The sequence below is a fragment of the Bos grunniens genome, chromosome 6 (assembly GCF_055505025.1).
Source record: "Bos grunniens cultivar Pamir isolate PY7600 chromosome 6, Bosgru_T2T1.0, whole genome shotgun sequence".
NCBI classification, from domain to species: domain Eukaryota; kingdom Metazoa; phylum Chordata; class Mammalia; order Artiodactyla; family Bovidae; genus Bos; species Bos grunniens.
Genome location: NC_141170.1, coordinates 100,969,787 through 100,994,310, shown reverse-complemented (window position 1 = coordinate 100,994,310; position 24,524 = coordinate 100,969,787). Strand labels below are relative to the sequence as shown.

Genomic DNA, 24,524 nt, shown 5'->3' with positions numbered 1-24,524 from the left:
GCTCTGCCAGGCTCCTCTGTCCATGGCAAATTAAGGTGGGTCAAAAAAGGGGCACAGGGTCAGTTGTGTGGCTGTTGAGGACAGCAGCAGAAGGTGTAGAAGATATATGCCACAAATATGAGCGGCCACCTGACATTAATTAACCTGTTAATAAGCCTGGTAGTCATTTAGTCCCAATCGAGTCCTTTAGTCTCAGAGAAAGAGAAGGAATTCTCGTGAAATGAATTGTCCCAGTCCTGCTGTTCTTAAAACCTGTGACTGTCAGTTATCAGTTCATTTGCAAGTTATACAGAGAACACAAATCACACTTTACATGCCTTATATCTGACTTTTACTGAGTGGAGACTAGGCTCAAGAAAAGAGGTTGGGGGTTGTGAAAAACACAAAGAATCTGTAACTCTTCCTGCTTGACCAACCAACTCTCCCGAGAAAGTAAAAACTATATACAAAGAGACCCCTAAAAGTATAAAACAACAAACAAATCCTATGGGCAGTAAATGTTATAGTGACTAACTGATTGTACGTGCACCAAGCCAAATATTACTTCAAACCACCCAGACTGTTGGGAAAGAATTAGCCTGACTTTGCTGTTCTGTGGCTAGAAACTGGGCCATTGAAGACTCTGAGAACAGGAGTGGAGAGTTGGAAGGAAATAACTCACTCCTGGCCCTTAGTCACTAATGTCAAGTTTTCCCAGCAGAATTATAGGCAGGATTTGGTTAGAGTGGGATGGAAAAGGAAAAGAAGGGAAGTGGCCCTAGTGGTATGTTTTAATATAGCAAAGCAAAACTTAATTAAATGGACACTTGATGATTCCTTCTGGTGAACCATTGTTTTACAAGAAATTGAAGTCTCTGTGCTGTATTTAGGAAAGGTTGTGATACATGGGATGTCTCAGATTTGTTCATGGAAACCTAATCGGATAGTTTTTAAATATTGGCAGTTTACTATCTACAGGAATAAATGAGTGAACAAACTTTTCTAATCTACGCTTGACCTACATGTTTTTTCAGACTTGACTCCAATCCATTCCTTACATGAAGGCTCAATTTTCTCAGTATTTTGGGTTACTAGTTCAGCAGAAGCCAAGAAAAACAATAACTTTGTAGTAATCAGAATGTTATTCAACTGTATATTGTTTACTTTATTGTAAATACTGGTGAACAGTGGTCAATAAATAGTTTTATATTCCTTTAAAAAAAAAAAAAGAAGTGGCCTTTAGATTTTTAGTAAAATTCAGGCATCTACCTACCATCTTGCAATTCTAATAGATTTAAAAAATGTTCTTTGGTTTATTCCGAAAAACTGGGCATTAGGAGATTGTGGCAAATCTTTTTGGAGGTTTGTTTTTTAATATGAAAAATATCAAACATCCATAAACAGTAAGCCTCCTTGTACCCAGGCTGCCATATTGGCTGCCAGAATTTTTTGAAACATAGGAGGCAAGAGGCCTGGAGGGAGCATACTTTCCTAGTGATTAAAACAATCTTTTATCCTGTATCTTCTGTCAGCCATATCCTCTGCAGTTTATAGCTTCTCAGTTTTTTGTTTTTGTTTGTTTTACATTCTACTCAGTTTAAAAAGAAAAGCAGAAGGTATTTTATGGTGCCAAAATGAATTAAAATTCATTAGATACAGGTTTCTTCTTGCCCTAAAGCAAAGTAACTTGGAAAAACATCCCCAAACCAGATGACCAAGTGGAACAGGTTTTGCAAGTGTAGCCAGCTGACCTTCCTGGTGCCGCCCCCCACCACCCGTTCCTGTTGTGTCCCCTCTCAGCAGATTCGGCTTCTGTCTCCTCCCAGGCTGCCTGGCTGGGAGCTGAAACTGGACACTTCAGGAAAGAGGTGCCATTGCTTGCCAAGAGATGCAGATGTCTGTCTGATATCCCGTGTTTTGTTTAAAATCCTGGAAATGCAGAGCCGGAAAGTTAGGTCTGCCTCCTCAGTTTAATGGAAATGAAATGGGAGACCCCTATTAGTATTCTTCGTGATTATTGGAAGACAATCTGTTAATGAGATGGTTAGTGGGGGAGGGGTCCTTTTGGCTCCTGAGGATCCCGCCCACTCCCAAGGGCAATGGGTGATGGACAGTAAGAGGCAGATGGACAGAGGTGCTTTCTCCTGTAGCCCCGGCAGTTGTGCAGGTAGATGAGGAAAGATTCTGAACCTCCAGCACTTCTTTAGGCTAGCCAGTTTTAGATAAGAATACATCTGGAAGTTGAAGATCTCGATGGAAAAATAGTCCCGTTTCGAAGTCCATGTGTGTATACCTGGGAGGGTGTTTGTTTCCCGTTTTGATGACCTCTGTCTCTGACTGTTTCATGCGTCAACATGAGCCACTCGTGTGGCTGTGGAAGCACACAGTCATGGCCGCTGCTCTGGCTTTAAATGACTTCAGATGCTTTGTTGCAGCTCCCCGGCAGTCATTCTGGAGCTCCCCGTTACTTCTTGCTTTTCTCTACGCTTGCTGTTCCCCATCTGGAAGGAGCTTCCCTCAGAGGTCCTCAGAGACCTTCACTGCCTTATTCTGGCTGAAGCCTTCCCTGGCCACCCTGTCTAAACATCACCCTTCCTCTGATACTTCTTCTCATTTTTGGCTTTATTTACATTCCCCTCCTGTTTGATACTATTTCTAATTTACATACTTTCCATATTTATCTTGGTGTATTTGCCCTCCTCTGTTTTTCCAGTGGGTTCTCAAACTTGAATTGGCATTGGAGTCACTTGAAGGCTTTAGAATGACGATCGTTGGGCTTCATCCGAAAGTTTCTGACTTAGTTTGCCTGGGATCGGTTCTGGTAATTTGCATTTCTGGCATTTCCCACGCGTGCTTGTTCAGTCACTCAGTGGTGTCCGACTCTTTGCGAGCCTATGGACTGTAACCTGTCAGACTCCACTGTCCATGGAATTTTCCAGGCAAGAAGACTGGAGTGAGTTGCCATTTCCTCCTCTAGGGGATATTCCAGACCTAGAGATCGAACCTGTGTCTCCTGACTTGGCAGGTGGATTCTTCACCAGCATTTCCCAGGAGATGCCAACGCTGCTGATTAGGGACCAGGCTTTGAGAACTCCTGCCTTGGCAGGGAGGATTAGAAAGGCCTCAGGAGGACAGTGATTTTATAGGTATTTTCATCAGAAGCTAGAAGAATATCAGGCATGTAGTGTGCCTTCAGTAAATGTCTTTGAATGAATGATGAATAAAACTGTTGAAGAGCTATACGAAGTATCAGATACAGACACCCAATTAAAAGAATGCTGACACTTATTTTACAAAGGCATAACTTGTTGGAAAGACCCTATAATTATATTTTTCCTCCATGGGAGGGCAAAACAGAACCTATATGATTCATTTTTTTCAATTTTAGAAAACAACTTTATTGAGATAAATTTGCCCGCCATTCAGTTTACCCGCTTAAAATGTACAATTTGTAAATACACGCTGTTTAGTATATTTACAGACTTGTGCAACCATCGGCACAGTCAGTTTTAGAGCATTTTAACCACCCTAGGAAAGAACCCTGTTCCCATTAGAAGGCACTTAACATCCCAGTCTGAGGCTGTCACTAATCTACTTTCTATCCCTCTAAATTTTCCTGTTCTGGATGGTTGACATATTAACAAATGGAATTATGCAATATGTGGCTTTTGTTACCAGCATCTTTCGCTTAGTATAATGTTTTTGAGGTTTGTCCATATTGTAGGATGTATCAGTACTTCATTCTTTTTTATTAGCAAATAATATTTCCTTATATGGATATACCATACAATAAAAAAAAAACCATTTTGTTTAATTATTGTGATGCACAGTGGGGTTGTTTGACCCATTGGCTTTTGTGAATCATGCTGTTAGAGCATATATGTACAAGTTTCATGTGGACTTGTGTTCGCTTCTCGTGAGTATGAATCTGGGAGTGGGAATCATTTGGTGATCATATGTAATGTTTTGTAGACTTGCTCTTTTCCAAAGTGGCTGTACATTTCCATCAGTGAACGTATGTGGATTCCAGTTTCCCCGTAACTTCACTTGTTATTGCGTGTCTTTTTAAAAATAATTTTATTTTACTTACTTATTTTTGATTGTGCCACATCTTCGTTGCTTATGGGCTTTTTTCTAGTTGTGGCGACCTGGGGCCATTCTTCGCTGCCGTGCGTGGGCTTCTCGTTGCAGTGACTTCTCTTGTTGCCGAGCATGGCTCTAAGGCACACAGGCGTCAGTATTTGTGGCGCACGGGCTTAGTTGCTCTGCAGCACGTGGGATCTTCCTGGACCAGGGATCGAACCTGTGACTCCTGCATTGGCAGGTGGATTCTTTACCACTGAGCCACCAGGGCAGCCCCCTTGCCTGTCTTTTTGATTATAGCCATCCTAGTGGGTGTGCAGTGGTATCTCATTGTGGTTTTGATTTTAATTTCTTGGATGGCTAATGTGCTAGAACATCTTTTAACGTGCTTATTTGCCATTTGCGTTTGTTCTTTGGAGAAATGTCTATTAAGATCCTTTGAAGCCTATGTAATTTTATACCCTTTTTGTTTAAGAAGAAAAAAATTTGAGAGAACAACAGTTGCATTCCATTTTTTTTTTTTTATCATTACCCATTTCGTGATACCTGCAGACATCCCTTCCACACCTCATTCAGGAATCTGCTCAGATGCTACCTACTCAAGAGGCTTTTCCTGATGATCCTGTTTAAAGAAGCAGTCACCCCCTATCTCTCTTTCCAGTTTTATCCTGTTTTCAGAGAGCACTTGTCACTCTCTGATTTAATAATTAAGTTTTATTGGTCTGTCTCCCAGTGGAATATTAGCTCAATGAAGGTAGGGAACCTGTTTTGTTCACTTGGTGTACAAGTATGGCCTCAGGAATCACTGGTTGAATGAATGAATAAATGAATGAATGAGTGAGAAGACAGGGCTCTGGAGTCCACCATTCAGAATTTATGGGAACTGGGGCAGGTTATTTAACTTTTCTCAGGTTTAACACCTTAATCTGGAAAACCATAGTAGTAGGACTTTCTGCATCTTTGGGGAGCTGTGCAGACTAAATCAGAGAAGGCAATGGCACCCCACTCTAGTACTCTTGCCTGGAAAATCCCATGGACGGAGGAGTGTGGTAGGCTGCAGACCATGGGGTCGCTAAGAGTTGGAAACGACTGAGCAACTTCACTTTCACTTTTCACTTTCATGCATTGGAGGAGGAAATGGCAACCCACTCCAGTGTTCTTGCCTGGAGAATCCAGGGACGGGAGAGCCTGGTGGGCTGCCGTCTATGGGGTCGCACAGAGTCAGACACGACTGAAGCAGCTTAGCAGCAGCAGCAGACTGAATCAATTGGTGTATGTAAAGAACTGGACACCGTGCCAGGTACTCTAAAGAAAGGAAAAGCTGTTAGTATTCATCTTTTTTCCTTGCTTTGTCATGTTACATAGGGCAGTTACTGTATGTTTGCAAGGAATATATGTTTACCTTTTAAGGAACTCAAGTAGACCAAAATTCTTTCTTTTTTCCCCCCTTTTTTCCAGGGGATGCAGAGAGCAACTAATGTCACCTATCAAGCCCACCATGTCAGCAGAAACAAGAGAGGACAAGTGGTGGGGACCAGAGGCGGCTTTCGTGGTTGTACAGTTTGGCTAACAGGTATGGTCCAGAGAGTTCAACCAGTTTTTCAAAAACAGTGTTTATTATAGACAGCCTTGACCTGGGAATAAGCATATTTAAATTTTTGAGTCCTGTTGTATCTGGAGCATCATAATATAGCTACTCAGCAATAACGTATTTTCTTTTGCTAATTCCTCTTGTTCTTTGTAAAATTGCTGTTAAACGGGAAAAATCAGAATGCATCTTAGAATTACTTTACATTCTGTTAACTTCTGCATGCAAATAAGAACTGGATTCTGCCTTCAAGATGCTAATAATGTAGACCATATGAGGAGAAAGAATGAGCGATGAAGAATTTCACATTTTCTCTCACTCTTCTTCTGCTTTGGCCTCTGATTGAGTCTTGTGTTGATTTTTCTAGAGTCTGTCTTGGAGAGGGTAAATTGATCCAGGTTTTGGAGGTAGTTTTAAAAATGATGGATCTTTTCACTTCTAGGAGTTTGATTTAAAATTTTGGTGCATCTTCCCAGTTTACCCATGTTGGAGGACAGAGGGAATGAAGAGTGCTTACTGAATTGAGAAGGTATCTTGAGACTGAATAACAAGGCAGGCAGTTCCATTAATCAATGGATCAGTTTATTGTAGGGTAACCTACTCACTGGGTGGGATCTGGCAGTGATCTGGAAGCTTTCTCAGCTGCACCCTGCACTGCCGAGGGACCCCCTGGGACAATTTAATAGTTAACCTAGGGCATGGGAGTACGTGCTTGGACATAGGAAGTGCATTCTTAAGTCAATATTTATGAATGGATAACTAGTCTTCCGGGTACCAGGAGTATGTTAGCTAAGGTCTTCACCATTGTTGGGAATTAACAGAGCATAGAGGCATCCTGGACCTAATGATCTTTGAACAGTATCTATTAACTGCAAATTCTTGATGACAGAGAAGTGAAATTTAGTCCTGAGTAGGGTCAGTGGAAGGACAGGAGGAACTGTACTGGCCCAAGATGGCATCACTTACTCTAACAGCCACACAACCCACTAAAATTTAGACTTACTGACTTCACTTTCACTTTTCACTTTCATGCACTGGAGAAGGAAATGGCAACCCACTCCAGTGTTCTTGCCTGGAGAATCCCAGGGACGGGGGAGCCTGGTGGGCTGCCGTCTGTGGGGTCGCACAGAGTCGGACACGACTGAAGCGACTTAGCAGCAGCATTTTCCTAATGTAGATAAGGGTCTGTTTTCCAGTGTCTTGTCAACATAGATATTACTCATCCTTAAAATTTTTGCTGATTGCCAAAAAGCAGCATTCTCATGTTTTGTTTTTATAAATTAAAAGTTTCAGTTGTAAATAGGTGATATGTTTCTGTATGTGGCACTTTTGCATTCTTCCCATCTCCTCATTCTTAAGTTGAGATTGATGTTAAATTGTTATGTTTACATTGTCTAGACTTGTAATGGGCTTTCTAGGTGGTGCAGTGGTAAAGAATCTGGCTATCAGTGCAGGAGATTCAAGAGATGTGGGTTTGACCCTGGGTTGGGAAGGTCGCCTGGAGAAGGAAATGGCTACCCACTCCAGTATTCTTGTCTGGAGAATCCCATGGACTGAGGCGCCCGGAGGGCTACAGTCCGTGGGGTCACAAAGAGTCAGACTCGACTGAGCATGCTTGTAACATATTCTGTTCCAAATCTTAAATATACATAATTGTTTGTATTTGAGTTCTGTAAGTAAATTGGTTCACCCTTAACCACCTAATCATCAGTTCTTTTATTATGGCATGTCTGCTCATGAGCTCTTTCTTTGAGTCACGTTTCTATGGTATATATTTTTGAAGTGATTTTTGTAAGATGGCTTTCTGTTAGATTCTAAATTGCCTGAGTTTTTATGTTTGAGAATGTCTTACCCATCTTTTATGACAACTTGGTTGGGTAAAATATGTATTTGGTTCCTACTTTCTTTGTCTTAGAATTCTTAAAACATTACTCCATTTTCTTCTATTAAATGTTGTGACTAATCTGACTTTTTTCTGCTCCTTACGAGCTTTTTTTTTTTTTTTGCATTCATGAAGAATTATTACTTTTCCTATACTTTCTTTCAGAAGTTTTGCTTTTCTCATGTAGGCTCTTTGTTGTTCATGTCTGACTGCGACCCCATGAACTACAGCACACCAGGCTTCCCTGTCCTTCACTATCTCCTGGAGTTTGATCAAACTCATCTCCATTGAGTCGGTGATGCCATCCAACCATCTCATCTTCTGTTGCCCCCTTCTCCTCCTGCCCTCAATCTTTCCCAGCATCAGGGTCTTTTCCAGTGAGTCAGCTCTTCACATCAGGTGGCCAAAGTATTGGAGCTTCAGCTTCAGCATCAGGCCTTCCAATGAATATTCAGTACTGGTTTCCTTTAGGATGGACTGGTTGGATCTCCTTGCAGTTCAGTGGACCCTCAGAGTCTTCTCCAGCACCACAGTTCGAAAGCATCAGTTCTTTGGGGCTCAGCCTTCTTCATGGTCCAGCTCTCACATCCGTACATGACTACTGGAAAAACCATAGCTTTGACTAGAGGACCTTTGCCAGCAAAGTCATGTATCTGGTTTTTTAGGCTCTTTATCTTCTGCAGTTGGTTTTTGTATGTAGTGTGAGGGAGGGATCCATTTTCTTTTTTTTCTGTGTAGATAATCAGTTATCCTAAGAGAATATATAGATAAGGGTATCCTTTTTCTCTTTGATCTGCTGTGCCAGCTATCATAGATCAGGTTTCCACTTACGTGTGGGTTTGTTTCTGGGAACTCTCATTGATTCCACTGGTATACTTTACTTGTCTATTCCTCTCTTATTACCACACTGTTTTAATTACTGTATGTTTATAAAGTCCTGAAATTCAGTGGAGTAAGTCTTCTTACCTTCTTCATTGGAAATATCTTGACTTTTTTTTTTTTTTTTTGGCTCTTTGTATTGTATGAATTTTGTAATCCGTTTGACCAATTCCCCCAAAATCTTGTTGGGATTTGGTTTGGGGATATGTTGTATCTAAAGATCAATTTGGGGTGGATTGATCTTTAAAAAATTGAGTACTCCTTTTCTTGAACCTAGTATATTCCCTTTATTTTACCACTAATGATGTTTATAAATACTGTTTATCAGATTTTTTTTTTTTTTTTGGTACTTACCTTCAGGTCTAGGATGTAATCAATTTCATAATTGTCTATTTGAAAAGAAAATGCATTCCCCTGACGTGGGCAGTATTCTGTATACATTCACCAGACCAGGCTTGTTAATTGTGTGTTTTGGTTTTTTTGTTCTGACAATATTGTTGGATACAGAATTCATGACTTCTTTTTTTTTTTTCTTTAAACCTTTATTTTTTGAGCAGTTTAGGTTGACAGCAAAATTGAGGGGCATGTACAGAGATTTTCCATAAACTCCCTGCCCCCACATACACATAACGTTCCCCAGTACCCAAGTAGTACATTTGTTACCATTATCACCCAACATCCCTAGTTTACATTAGGGTTCATTCTTGGTGTTGCATATTCTATGAGTTTGATGTATCCACTATTATAATATCATACAGAGTAGGTTTACTGCCCTAAAATCCTCTGTGCTCTGCCTATTCATCCCTCCCTTCCTCCAACCCCTGATCTTTTTACTATTTCCATAGTTTTGCCTTTTCCAAAATATCATATAGAGTTGGAATCATGCAGTATATAGCCTTTTCAGATTGGGTTCTTTCACTTAGTAACATGTATTTAATTTTGCTCCAGTTCTTTCTGTGACTCAGTTGCTTACTTCTTTTAGCACTGGAAAGAATTCCATTGTCTGGATGTACCGCAGTTTATCCAGTTACCTACTAAAGAACATTTTGGCTGCTTCCGAGTTTTGGCAATTATGCATAAAGCTGCTATAAACATTCACGTGCAAGTTTTTATGTGGGTAAATACCAAGGAGTGTGATTGCTGGATTATATGGTAAAAGTATGTGTAGTTTTGTAAGAAACCACCTGTCTTCCACAGTGGCTTACCATTTGGCATTCCCACCAGCAATTTGTGACAGTTCCCATTGCTCTACAAACTCACCAGCATTTAGTGTTCTCTGTGTTCCAAATTTTAGCCATTCTAACATGTACGTAGTAGTATATCATTGTTGTTTACTTCTGCATTTCCCCTAATAATATATGATGTGGAATGTCTTCATATGTTTATTTTTCATCTGTATATCTTCTTTGGTGAGGTGTCTGTTAAGCTCTTAGGCTCATTTTATTTATTTATTTATTTTTATTTTTAAACTTTACATATTTGTATTAGTTTTGCCAAATTCAAAATGAATCCACCACAGGTATACATGTGTTCCCCATCCCGAACCCTCCTCCCTCCTCCCTCCCCATACCATCCCTCTGGGCCGTCCTAGTGCACCAGCCCCAAGCATCCAGCATCGTGCATCGAACCTGGACTGGCAACTCGTTTCCTACATGATATTTTACATGCTTCATTGCCATTCTCCCAAATCTTCCCACCCTCTCCCTCTCCCACAGAGTCCATAAGACTGTTCTATACATCAGTGTCTCTTTTGCTGTCTCGTACACCGGGTTATTGTTACCCTCTTTCTAAATTCCATATATATGTGTTAGTATACTGTATTTATGTTTTTCCTTCTGGCTTACTTCACTCTGTATAATAGGCTCCAGTTTCATCCACCTCATTAGAACTGATTCAAATGTATTCTTTTTAATGGCTGAGTAATACTCCATTGTGTATATGTACCACAGCTTTCTTATCCATTCATCTGCTGATGGACATCTAGGTTGCTTCCATGTCTTGGCTATTATAAACAGTGCTGCGATGAACATTGGGGTACACGTGTCTCTTTCCCTTCTGGTTTCCTCAGTGTGTATGCCCAGCAGTGGGGTTGCTGGATCATAAGGCAGTTCTATTTCCAGTTTTTTTAAGGAATCTCCACACTGTTCTCCATAGTGGCTGTACTAGTTTGCATTCCCACCAACAGTGTAAGAGGGTTCCCTTTTCTCCGCACCCTCTCCAGCATTTATTATTTGTAGACTTTTGGATTGCAGCCATTCTGACTGGTGTGAAATGGTACCTCATAGTGGTTTTGATTTGCATTTCTCTGATAATGAGTGATGTTGAGCATCTTTTCATGTGTTTGTTAGCCATCTGTATGTCTTCTTTGGAGAAATGTCTATTTAGTTCTTTGGCCCATTTTTTGATTGGGTCGTTTATTTTTCTGGAGTTGAGCTGTAGGAGTTGCTTGTATATTTTTGAGATTAGTTGTTTGTCGGTTGCTTCATTTGCTATTATTTTCTCCCATTCTGAAGGCTGTCTTTTCACCTTGCTAATAGTTTCCTTTGATGTGCAGAAGCTTTTAAGGTTAATTAGGTCCCATTTGTTTATTTTTGCTTTTATTTCCAATATTCTGGGAGGTGGGTCATAGAGGATCCTGCTGTGATGTATGTCGGAGAGTGTTTTGCCTATGTTCTCCTCTAGGAGTTTTATAGTTTCTGGTCTTACGTTTAGATCTTTAATCCATTTTGAGTTTATTTTTGTGTATGGTGTTAGAAAGTGGTCCAGTTTCATTCTTTTACAAGTGGTTGACCAGTTTTCCCAGCACCACTTGTTAAAGAGATTGTCTTTAATCTATTGTATATTCTTGCCTCCTTTGTCAAAGATAAGGTGTCCATATGTGCGTGGATTTATCTCTGGGCTTTCTATTTTATTCCATTGATCAATATTTCTGTCTTTGTGCCAGTACCATACTGTCTTGATAACTGTGGCTTTGTAGTAGAGCCTGAAGTCAGGTAGGTTGATTCCTCCAGTTCCATTCTTCTTTCTCAAGATCGCTTTGGCTATTCGAGGTTTTTTGTATTTCCATACAAATTGTGAAATTATTTGATCTAGCTCTGTGAAGAATACTGTTGGTAGCTTGATAGGGATTGCGTTGAATCTATAAATTGCTTTGGGTAGTATACTCATTTTCACTATACTGATTCTTCCAGTCCATGAACATGGTATATTTCTCCATCTATTAGTGTCCTCTTTGATTTCTTTCACCAGTGTTTTATAGTTTTCTATATATAGGTCTTTAGTTTCTTTAGGTAGATAAATTCCTAAGTATTTTATTCTTTCTGTTGCAATGGTGAATGGAATTGTTTCCTTAATTTCTCTTTCAGTTTTCTCATTATTAGTGTATAGGAATGCAAGGGATTCTGTGTGTTGATTTTATATCCTGCAACTTTACTATAGTCATTGATTAGTTCTAGTAATTTTCTGGTGGAGTCTTTAGGGTTTTCTATGTAGAGGATCATGTCATCTGCAAATAGTGAGAGTTTTACTTCTTCTTTTCCAATTTGGATTCCTTTTATTTCTTTTTCTGCTCTGATTGCTGTGGCCAAAACTTCCAAAACTATGTTGAATAGTAATGGTGAAAGTGGGCACCCTTGTCTTGTTCCTGACTTTAGAGGAAATGCTTTCAATTTTTCACCACTGAGGATAATGTTTGCTGTGGGTTTGTCATAGATAGCTTTTATTATGTTGAGGTATGTTCCTTCTATTCCTGCTTTCTGGAGAGTTTTTTATCATAAATGGATGTTGAATTTTGTCAAAGGCTTTCTCTGCATCTATTGATATAATCATATGGTTTTTATTTTTCAATTTGTGAATGTGGTGTATTACATTGATTGATTTGCAGATATTGAAGAATCCTTGCATCCCTGGGATAAAGCCCACTTGATCATGGTGTATGATCTTTTTAATGTGTTGTTGGATTCTGATTGCTAGAATTTTGTTAAGGATTTTTACATCTATGTTCATCAGTGATATTGGCCTGTAGTTTTCTTTTTTTGTGGCATCTTTGTCAGGTTTTGGTATTAGGGTGATGGTGGCCTCATAGAATGAGTTTGGAAGTTTACCTTCCTCTGCAATTTTCTGGAAGAGTTTGAGCAGGATAGGTGTTAGCTCTTCTCTAAATTTTTGGTAGAATTCAGCTGTGAAGCCGTCTGGACCTGGGCTTTTGTTTGCTGGAAGATTTTTGATTACAGTTTCAATTTCCATGCTTGTGATGGGTCTGTTAAGATTTTCTATTTCTTCCTGGTCCAGTTTTGGAAAGTTGTACTTTTCTAAGAATTTGTCCATTTCTTCCACGTTGTCCATTTTATTGGCATATAATTGTTGATAGTAGTCTCTTATGATCCTTTGTATTTCTGTGTTGTCTGTTGTGATCTCTCCATTTTCGTTTCTAATTTTGTTGATTTGATTTTTCTCCCTTTGTTTCTTGATGAGTCTGGCTAATGGTTTGTCAATTTTATTTATCCTTTCAAAGAACCAGCTTTTGGTTTTGTTGATTTTTGCTATGGTCTCTTTTGTTTCTTTTGCATTTATTTCTGCTCTAATTTTTAAGATTTCTTTCCTTCTGCTAACCCTGGGGTTCTTCATTTCTTCCTTTTCTAGTTGCTTTAGGTGTAGAGTTAGGTTATTTATTTGACTTTTTTCTTGTTTCTTGAGGTGTGCCTGTATTGCTATGAACTTTCTCCTTAGGACTGCTTTTACCGTGTCCCACAGGTTTTGGGTTGTTGTGTTTTCATTTTCATTCGTTTCTATGCAAATTTTGATTTCTTCTGTGATTTGTTGGTTATTCAGCAGTGTGTTGTTCAGCCTCCATATGTTGGAATTTTTAATAGTTTTCCTCCTGTAATTGAGATCTAATCTTACTGCATTGTGGTCAGAAAAAATGCTTGGAATGATTTCTATTTTTTTGAATTTACCAAGGCTAGCTTTATGGCCCAGGAAGTGATCTATCCTGGAGAAGGTTCCATGTGCGCTTGAGAAAAAGGTGAAATTCATTGTTTTGGGATGAAATGTCCTATAGATATCAATTAGGTCTAACTGGTCTATTGTATCGTTTAAAGTTTGTGTTTCCTTGTTAATTTTCTGTTTAGTTGATCTATCCATAGGTGTGAGTGGGGTATTAAAGTCTCCCACTATTATTGTGTTATTGTTAATTTCTCCTTTCATACTTGTTAGCATTTGTCTTACGTACTGTGGTGCTCCCGTGTTGGGTGCATATATATTTATAATTGTTATATCTTCTTCTTGGATTGATCCTTTGATCATTATGTAGTGACCTTCTTTGTCTCTTTTCACAGCCTTTGTTTTAAAGTCTATTTTATCTGATATGAGTATTGCTACTCCTGCTTTCTTTTGGTCCCTATTTGCATGGAAAATCTTTTTCCAGCCCTTCACTTTCAGTCTGTATGTGTCCCCTGTTTTGAGGTGGGTCTCTTGTAGACAACATATGTAGTGGTCTTGTTTTTGTATCCATTCAGCCAGTCTTTGTCTTTTGGTTGGGGCATTCAACCCATTTACGTTTAAGGTAATTACTGATAAGTATGATCCCGTTGCCATTTACTTTATTGTTTTGGGTTCGAGTTTATACACCGTTTTTGTGTTTCCTGTCTAGAGAATATCCTTTAGTATTTGTTGGAGAGCTGGTTTGGTGGTGCAGAATTCTCTCAGCTTTTGCTTGTCTGAAAAGCTTTTGATTTCTCATTCATACTTGAATGAGATCCTTGCTGGGTACAATAATCTGGGCTGTAGGTTATTTTCTTTCATCATTTTAAGTATGTCTTGCCATTCCCTCCTGGCTTGAAGAGTTTCTATTGAAAGATCAGCTGTTATCCTTATGGGAATTCCCTTGTGTGTTATTTGTTGTTTTTCCCTTGCTGCTTTTAATATTTGTTCTTTGTGTTTGATCTTTGTTAATTTGATTAATATGTGTCTTGGGGTGTTTCTCCTTGGGTTTATCCTGTTTGGGACTCTCTGGGTTTCTTGTACTTGGGTGATTATTTCCTTCCCCATTTTAGGGAAGTTTTCCACTATTATCTCCTCAAGTATTTTCTCATGGTCTTTCTTTTTGTCTTCTTCTTCTGGAACCCCTATGATTCGAATGTTGTAGCGTTTAATATTGTCCTGGGGGTCTCTGAGATTGTCCTCATTTCTTTTAATTCGTTTTTCTTTTATCCTCTCTGATTCATTTATTTCTACCATTCTATCTTCTAATTCACTAATCCTGTCTTCTGCCTCTGTTATTCTACTATTTGTTGCCTCCAGAGTGTTTTTAATTTCACTTATTGCATTATTCATTATATATTGACTCTTTTTTATTTCTTCTAGGTCCTTGTTAAACCTTTCTTGCATCTTCTCAATCCTTGTCTCCAGGCTATTTATCTGTGATTCCATTTTAGTTTCAAGATTTTGGATCAATTTCACTATCATTATTCGAAATTCTTTATCAGGTAGATTCCCTATCTCTTCCTCTTTTGTTTGGTTTGGTGGGCATTTATCCTGTTCCTTTATCTGCTGAGTATTCCTCTGTCTCTTCATCTTGTTTAAATTGCTGAGTTTGGGGTGTCCTTTCTGTGTTCTGGCAGTTCGTGGAGTTCTCTTTATTGTGGTGTTTCCTCACTGTGTGTGGGTTTGTACAGGTGGCTTGTCAAGGTTTCCTGGTTAGGGAAGCTTGTGTCGGTGTTCTGGTGGGTGGAGCTGTATTTCTTCTCTCTGGAGTGCAATGAAATGTCCAGTAATGAGTTATGAGATGTCTATAGTTTTGGGGTGACTTTGGGCAGCCTGTATCTTGAAGCTCAGGGCTGTGTTCCTTTGTTGCTGGAGAATTTGCTTGGTATATCTTGCCCTGGAACTTATTGGCCCTTGTGTGGTGCTTGGTTTCAGTGTCGGTATGGAGGCATTTGATGAGCTCCTGTCAATTAATGTTCCTTGGAGTCAGGAGTTCCCTGGAGTCAGGGTTTGGACTTAAGTCTCCTGCTTCCAGTTATCAGTCTTATTTTTACAGTAGTTTCAAAACTTCTCCTTCTATACAGCACCATTGATAAAACATCTACATTAAAGATGAAAAGTTTCTCTACAGTGAGGGTCACTCAGAGAGGTTCACAGGGTTACTTGGAGAAGAGAAGAGGGAGGAGGGAGTTAGAGGTGACCCAAATGAGATGAGGTGAATCAATAGTGGAGAGAGTGGGCTAGCCAGTAGTCACTTCCTTATGTGCACTCCACAACTGGACCACTCAGAGATGTTCACGGGGTTATACAGAGAAGAGAAGAAGGAGGAAGGTAACAGAGGTTGCCAGAAGGATCAAAGGGGGGAATGAAAAGGAGGGAGACAGATCCAGCCAGTAATCAGTTCCCTAAGTGTTCTCCACCGTCTGGAACACACAGAAATTCACAGAGTTGGGTAGAGTAGAGAGGGGTTAGGGAGGAGACACAGGCGACCTGGTGGAGAAAAAGGAGAGTCCAAAGGGAGAGAGAGCAGTCAAGCCAGTAATCTCAGTCCCTAGTGAAAAATGGGTCCTGAAGATTGGGTCCTTAAAGGTACAAAATTGATAACTAATACCAGAAAGCAAAAATTAAAAATCTAGAGTAGAGTTTGGAATTTCAAAAATACGATGTTAAAGAAAAGAAGAAGGAAAAGAAAGAGAGAAAAAACGAACAAAAACAAACAAGGTCGTGAAAATTATAAAGAAAGTACAGGTACAAAATTGATAACTAATACCAGAAAGCAAAAATTAAAAATCTAGAGTAGAGTTTGGAATTTCAAAAATACGATGTTAAAGAAAGGAGGAAAAGAAAGAGAGAAAAAACGAACAAACAAAAACAAACAAGGTCGCGAAAATTATAAAGAAAGTACAGGTACAAAATTGATAACTAATACCAGAAAGCAAAAATTAAAAATCTAGAGTAGAGTTTGGAATTTCAAAAATACAATGTTAAAAAAAAAAAAAAAAAAGAAGAAGAAGAAGAAAAATAAAGACAGAAAACAAACAAACAAATACGAACAATGTCACAAAAATTATAAAGAAAATACAGGTACAAAATTGATATCAAATACCAAAAAGCATAAATTAAAAATCTAGAGTAAAGTTTGGAATTTCAGATATACAATGTTATATAAAAGAAGAAGAGAAAGAAACAGAGAAGAAAAAAAAAAAAAAAGTCAAATTATATAAAAAAAAAACTATAGGTACAAAATTGATAACATATACCAAAAAGCGAAAATTAAAAATCTAGAGTAGAGTTTGGAATTTCAAAAATACAATGTTAAAGAAAAGAAGAAAAAAACAAAAACAAATAAAAAAAAACAAGGTCAAAAAATTATAAAATATATATATATGAAGTTTGCTGAAGAAGAAAAAAATAGGGTCTTTTTTTTTTTTTCAAAGTAATAGGTTATAAAAGTGAAAATTAAAGGAACAATAGAGGACTTAAAAAAATTTTTTTTAATTAAAAAAAGAAAGAATGATCGTAAAAATAATAAAAATATATCTAGGACTTTTTTTTTTTTTTTTTTTGTGGGTGTTGTGGGTTCAGTTCATTTTTGGCTAGTTCCTTGGTCTGATTTATATTTCTCAAGATCTATAGGCCCCTTCCTATGTAGTCCGTAGTAACCACAGGGTTTTGATCTATTGCCTGTAGCTTCCAAGGCGTTTCCCTCTGTTACATCTTCTTCTGTTTAGCTAGTCTCTTCAGTATCTGGTTTCCGCCCTGACACAAAGGGCACGGTGGAGGACACTTTTTTTTTTTTTTTTTTTAGGCTTACTTGTTCAGTCGCGCTGTGGGGAGGGAGGGAGGGATGCTGCAAACAAATAACACTGGCGTGGGCTCGCAGTGCCTCAGCCACCCTGGGTCTGCCCCTGCTCACGGCGTGTGTAGCCTCCCTGTCCACACTGCTCGGACTCTAGGTTGTTCCGCCGGGAACAATCCTAGGCTGGCCCTGGGCAGCATGCACCTCCCAGGTCCAAGCCGCTCAGGTTCAGGCACTCGGGTAGTCCTCAGAGGCGCAGACTCAGTTGGGCCTGCGTTTTGTGCTCTTCCCAGGTCCGAGCAGCTCAGGTGATGAGGTGTTTGGCGAGCGCCAATGCTGCGACTTATCGCCTCCCCGCCACTCGGTTATCTGGGTGTAAAACCGGCGCACCTTCTCAGGCAGATGTTGACCGTCCAGACCCCCAAGAAGTTTTAGTTAGCAAAGAAGCCTGCTTACAGTTTTATAGATAATGTCTCTCTGGGGCTGCGATTGACCCCCTCCAGCTCTGGCTGCCTGTCACCGGAGGGGGAAGGTCTGCAGCCGGCTATCTCTGTTCAGTCCTTTGTTCCGTGCGCGGGCCTGGTGGTCTTAGGTTAGGGCTGGCTTTTCGCGTGGTAGATATCCCACAGTCTGGTTTGCTAGCCCAAATTATTTCGCTCAGATAGCGCTCAGGATATTCAGGCCAGATTCTTACTCTCAGCGATGCAGCCCACGCTGCGCCTCCCTGCCCAGCCCCGGCTTGCTAATGGCGGATGCAGGCATCTGCGCTGCTTCTCCGCTGGGGGAGTAGGGCTCGCAATCTGCGAGTTTTAATTGTTTATTTATTTTTTCTCCCTGTTATGTTGCCCTCTGTGCTTCCAAAGCTCGGCACAGATTCGGCAGTGAGAAGGTTTCCTGGTGTTTGGAAACTTCTCTCTTTTTAAGACTCCCTTCCCGGGACGGAACTCCGTCCCTCCCTCTTTTGTCTCTTTTTTTTTGTTTTTAATATTTTTTCCTACCTCCTTTCGAAGAGTTGGGTTGCTTTTCTGGGTGCCTGATGTCCTCTGCCGGCATTCAGAAGTTGTTTTGTGGAATTTACTCGACGTTTAAATGCTCTTTTGATGAATTTGTGGGGGAGAAAGTGTTCTCCCCGTCCTACTCCTCTGCCATCTTGGCTCCTCCTCCCCTTTCTTTTTCTTTCAATTCAGTAGCTTAACCAGACCTGTCCAAGTTTGTACGCCATTTTCTTGAAACACTGCCTTTTCTCAGATTTTGTTTCAGATCAGCTTTCTTTGGATTTTTATGTTGATTTGTATATTATTTTACCAGGGCCCCTGTAACAAATTGCTGCAAACTGAGTGGCTTCAGACAACAGAAGTTTAGGAGGCGGCTGGAGGCCTGAAATCAGGGTGGCTTCCTCCTGTGGGCTCTGAGGGACAGTCTGCTCCACGCCCCTCTCCTAGCGCCTGGTGCTTCTGGCAGTCCTTAGCGTTCCCTGGCTTGTAGGCGCACCACTCCAGTCTGCTTTCGCCTTCACGCGCTCTTGTTATAAAAACACCAGTCCCTGGATTTAGTGCCCATCCCAGGTCCTGTGTGACCTCATTTTAAGTAATTGCATGCACAGAGACCCTGTTTAAAACAACAGTAAGCAAAGGACAGAAAAACCCAGTCTCCCCAGCCTCTGTGTTCACTCATTGTTGATACGTAACAAGTTACTCCAAACCTAGTGGTGTGGAGGAGCCATTTTAACTCGCTCACCATTCTGTGGGTAAGGAGGTCAGGAGGGCTCTGCTGGGCAGTTGCCCTCTGGGTCTTGCTTGGTTGCAGTCGCGCTGGCTTGGGCTCCAGTCATGTAAAGTTGGTCGGGTGTCAGTAGGAGCTTCACGGTAGGTCCTGCTTATCAGCGGGGATCTTAGCTGGCTGGGGTTCTCAACTAGAACACCTACTTCTCATTTCTCCAGCGTGTGGTCTCAGAGTATTTAACAGCTGTTGTGTAGTTGCTAAGTCGAGTCTGACTCTTTCTGACCCTGTGGCCTGTAGCCTGCCCTGCTCCTCTGTCCAGGGGATTCTCCAGGCAAGAATACTGGAGGGGGTTGCCATTTCTTTCTCCAGGGGATCTTCTTGACTGAGGGGTCAAACTGGAGCCTCCTGCATTGGCAGGTGGATTCTTTATAGCTGAGCCACCAGGGAAGCCCTGTTTAACAGCTGGCTTCTCTCAAATTAAATATCCAAAGAGAAGCTGAATAGCTTTTTCTGACCCGGTCTTGAAAGTCACGCATCATCATTTTCACTGTATTCTTTTGGTTATAGGTGAGTCCTAAGTCCAGCCCAGATTCAAAGGCTGGAAAATACAATAGACTCTGCCTGTGAATGGGACAGTGGCAATGTCCTGTTGTAAAAAAGCTTTTAGGCCAATGTTGCAAAATATACTACTTGCTATGCTTGTTAATATACATTTTTAATGTAGAAAGCATCTAATGCTATATTGATCCTTTTAACATATCATCTTTTTTTGCCTTCTATACTGACACGTCAAGAGTTTCAGTACATGAGGTTTCAGTATCTCTTGTCTCATAACTGTCTTAGTTGTGAATTCTGTAATAACATACTCCCTAAGATGGCACATATTAGTGCATAAATAGACTCTTTCCTTTTCCTTCACTTCTCATCATTTAGTGACTAAACATCATTAGTAGAGGAAGGTGAAATGAGAATATTCTTTTCTTTCTAGATTAATTATGTTATGGATTAGATTCTCAGTTACTTTTATCGTGATAGCCTTTGGGAAGTGTTGATTCTGGGATCTAGAGGTCACTTTCTAATATTTATTTCACTGACTTAGGTCTTTTCTTTTTCTACCCTCACCAGAAGTAATTTGGGCATATCACTTTGTTTTAGAATTGGCATGCAGCTTTAGAATAGTGGTAACGAGAGGACTTGGTGAATATCTGTATCAACCAAATATAATATTCAGATTGGTTAAGCCTTTGTAGCTCAGTGATTTCTGGGATGCCTTTGCATTTAGATAGGAATTACTAAAACATAAATGCTTATTATATTTAAATTATAGATGTTTTTCTAGCTAAGACATAGTAAAATCTTACAGAGAAATATTGGATAAGAATGTTACTAAGAGATTGCTTTGAATAATGAATATAATTAAGCCTGTGATTAAAATTATTTATTATTAAGTAATTATCCTCAATTTTCTATCTGAAATCTGTGGACTGTTCACTTTTAGGCTTATCTGGAGCAGGAAAGACCACAGTAAGCATGGCTTTGGAGGAATACTTGGTTTGCCATGGTATTCCATGCTACACTTTGGATGGTGACAACATTCGTCAAGGTCTCAATAAAAATCTTGGCTTTAGTCCTGAAGACAGGGAAGAGAACGTTCGACGCATCGCAGAAGTAGCTAAGCTGTTTGCAGATGCTGGCTTAGTATGCATCACAAGTTTTATATCACCTTATACTCAGGTATGTGGCTTTTGCACCATTGTGGTTCTAATTACATATATTGAGAATATGGTGTCAGAAAAAGCAAGTAGTATAAACATTGACATGTACTTTGAGGCTAAATCCAAATTAAAACAATTAACCTACAGCATTTCTGTGCTGCAGCTTTCTAAGTAAATTCATTTTTGAAAAGCTTGCTGTGACCCACTCATCCCCTGGCCCCTACCAAGTATAACTAAAGTTGTTGACCAAGTATAACCAAAGTTGTTGACCAAGTCAATGGCCAAATTATTTCAAGTTTGACTTTTCAGTTCACAAAACCTGTAGTAAAGACTCAATATGCATTAAACACCAGGGAAAATGTTAGATTTCTTAGCATGTGTCCAGTTGGGACTTTTTTTGCTCACAATTCCTGAGGCTCATCTTTCATCACATTTTTTTCACAGAGACCATAGCAGCACTAATTCACATCTTTGTATTTCTTTGAGAAAAATCATGTTGTTTTTCCTCATGAGAATTTCGTTTCTCTCTGCCTTAGAAGGCGTTCACCTTCTTTTTCCTTGCCTCACCTCAGCATCAGTTGGTCAATCTGAGTCTCAGGTTGGGTATCTCCTCCTCTCAGACTTTGCAGGGTATCTGTCTTGGTTGCCCTTGGTATTGTACCTAACACATTAAAAAAAATTAATTAATTTTTGGCTGTGCTGGCTGTTCGTTGCTTTGTGCGGGCTTTCTCTGGTTGCGGTGGGCAGGGACTCCTCTTCGTTGTGGTATGCAGGTTTCTCGTGGTGGTGGCTTCTGTTTTGGAGCACGGGCTCTAGGTGGATGATGGGCTTCAGTGGTTGCAGCACGTGGGCTCAGTAGTCGTGGCGTACGGGTTTGAGGGTGCGTGGGTTTCACTAGTTCGGCTCGTGGGCCCTGGAGTGTAGTCTTAGTAGCTGTGACGTACGGGCTTAGTTGCTTCATGCCACGTGGATTCTTTACAGACCAGGGATCAAACCCGTGTCCCCTACATTGGCAGATGGATTCTTATCCACTGTACCACCAGGGCAGTCACATTGTTTTATTATAAATACCAGTTTTTTGGTTGATGATGCTAATAGCAGCAGCAGCAGTAATAACAGTGATGATGATGATAATAGCAGCCAGCATTTACTAGACACTTACTGTGTACTGATAACAGTTTTAAAGTGCTTTCATGTGAACTAGCTCACTTAGTTCTCATCACTCAATAAGGAGGGTGGAGGTGAGGAAACAGAGATGTAAATCACCCAGGCTCACACACTGCATGGAGGAACAAGGATTTGCTCCCAGACAGCGTCACTGGGATCCATGCTCTTGCCCACTGTGCTTTGCTGCCTCTAAAGTCCCCTGGCTCCTTGATGCTGAGGTTCTGTCTGATTTGTTTTTATTATCTTGATGCTAAGCCCAGATGGAGGAACACAGTAGATATTTAGAACACAGTAGAGATTTGTTAAGTGATAGCATAGCCTCTTAGGGAGCCCAGGTATGTAAAATCAGGCAAGATAGCTTAGTGGTTAAAGATAGCAGCTTAGAAGCCAGAAACAAGAGACTGAAATCTCGGCTCTCCCAGTTACTGTTAGGTCCTTGGCCAATTTACTTAACCTTCCAAGCTCGGGTAATGCCTACCTTGTAGGATTGATGTGTATATGTGTGTGTGTGTGTATACGCTTGTGCATGTGTGTGCGCGTGCACTCAGTCACTCAGTTGTGTCTCTTTGTGGCCCCACCAGGCTCCTCTGCCCATGGAATTTTCCAGGCTAGAGTTGCTCTGAGGATTGGGTAATTCATGCATTCACTGCTGTCAGCACAGGGATGATGTATAGTAAGTATGCAGTAAGTGTAATAAGTAATAGCACAATTCTATTATTGTAACATAAATCTGGATGGGTTACTTAGATTTTTAAAAAAGTTTAAGCTGTAAAGATTATAGATTAAGTATGAGATTGAGTGTTAATCACAGAGATTCACTTAATTGAAGTGTGGCAGGAGTTGTAAAAGGTTCTTTGAGGACTGCTGCTGCTAAGTCGCTTCACTCATGTCCGACTCTGTGTGACCCCATAGATGGCAGCCCACCAGGCTCTGCCGTCCCTGGGATTCTCCAGGCAAGAACACTGGAGTGGGTTGCCATTTCCTTCTCCAATGCATGAAAGTGAAAAGTGAAAGTGAAGTCGCTCAGTCGTGTCTGACTCTTAGCGACCCCATGGACTGCAGCCCACCAGGCTCCTCCGTCCATGGGATTTTCCAGGCAAGAGTACTGGAGTGGGGTGCCATTGCCTTCTCCCTTTGAGGACTAGCTGCTTTTCATTTTCCTGAAGCACTGGGATCAGTGTCAATACATCAGCTTAAAGTATCCTAGCTAATGAAATGTGTAAGAGAATGAGAGTTGTTACAGTTCCTCAATCCTTGGATAGAAACAGTTTTCACAGTGATATATAATAATGGTGATATTCTTGCACCTTCTGGAAATCTTTGCAGTTCTTGGAAAAAGAAAAAGCCAGTAATACCTTTGGAAAGCTAGCAGCTGAGACCTGGGTATCTAGAAGTATATGCTAATATGCTTCTTTTGGCCCTGTTGTTTCCATTAGCATGGAAAAAAACTTTTGTTGATCTCATGCCTAAAAGCGCTGAGAGTGGAAATGAGGTTTAGATTATGCTTAGAGCACGTCAAAAATCCACGATAATATTTGTACCAAGTCATATAGGATATGTGTATTCTTCTGTGTCACCCCCCTGAACTTGGGCATCTTGGCTGTAAAAATAAACCTGATAATTCTTATCCTTAAGGAGTTGGTAAGTGATTTGGTGGGAGCATAGAGATGTGATCTTAAGGCAAGCAATTGGGTATGTATATGAAAACTGCTGTGGAAGATCCAAAGAGGTGGTGTTGCTTGAGGTGAGTCACGAAGGGTGACCCAGTGTACCAGTTAGACCAGAGGGAGAAAGCTATTTCAGACAGAGGAGATACTGCAGTAGTTACAAAAGCATGGACATGTGAGGGAATTGCACCTGGGGACCTGTAGGTAGTTTGTTTTGGCTGCTGTGCAGGATAAACATGAGGAAAGATGCAGCTCTAGCCATTTGCAGCAGTCTCACGCCAAACTCCAGACTGCTCAGGACTTTGCCCCAGGCGTGGTGGAGAGCTGAGATTGTGCTGGGGAATGGTGTCTCTGGGTGTGTATTTTTATGAGGTCACTGTAAAGCCTGGAATGAGAATGGTCGAGAGGTAGGAGAATAGTTAGGAGGCTTTTGGGGTGAATTCAGGCACCGGCCGTGGGAATAGAAAAGATGGGGCATATTTGAGAGCTCTTGAGCATGTAGTGTCAGTGGGATGTCGTGCCTGGATTGATTGCTGAATTGGGGGTGAACATGAAGGAGGGTGCTTTCTGAAGAGAAGATGATCTGATCGAGTTAGAAGATGTAGAGTAGGAAGGGAGGAGAAAACCGTGTCATTTTAGGTGGGTAAGATTTGAAGTGTCGGTGGCGTAGCTAGGTGAAGATGACCACTGGGTTATTTGGAAATGTGTTCTGGAGTTCAGGAACGTTGTATAGAGTTGAGATATAGTTTTGGAAGTCATTAACTCGATTAGTTGAAGCCTTGATGAAGCTGAAAAACAAAAGAGTATAGAGAATGAGAAGAGAGCGACGGATGGAAACTTGGGAACACCTTCATTTGGAAGGACAGTTGGAATAGTAGGATCACCATTGAGCTGCTGTGCCAGAAACTAACGTCATAAAGCTCATGAAATTATTTCAGTACATTAGGATCTGTGACAGAGGTACATTGTGGGTACTTTCCCAGAAGGCACAGTGGTAAAGAATCGACCTGCCAGTACAGGAGATGCAAGAGACATGGGTTTGATCCCTGGGTTCAGAAGA

General features: G+C 40.5%; 1 protein-coding gene across 5 annotated transcripts in view; it reads left to right on the top strand.

Moving 5' to 3' along the window:
- The window catches only part of PAPSS1 (3'-phosphoadenosine 5'-phosphosulfate synthase 1), a 125,470-nt gene that overhangs the window by 13,077 nt on the left and 87,869 nt on the right, over positions 1-24,524 (top strand). For 3 of the 5 annotated variants that reach the window (XM_086406969.1, XM_086406967.1, XM_086406968.1), the window contains exons 2-3: positions 5,521-5,635; positions 20,414-20,649. In XM_086406969.1, the coding sequence (XP_086263095.1) occupies positions 5,524-5,635; positions 20,414-20,649 (348 nt within the window). In that variant the 5' untranslated portion in view covers positions 5,521-5,523. Of the gene's footprint in view, positions 1-5,520; positions 5,636-20,413; positions 20,650-22,378; positions 22,471-24,524 lie in introns of all 5 variants that reach the window. The other 2 variants (XM_086406970.1, XM_086406971.1) reach the window with 1 other exon arrangement.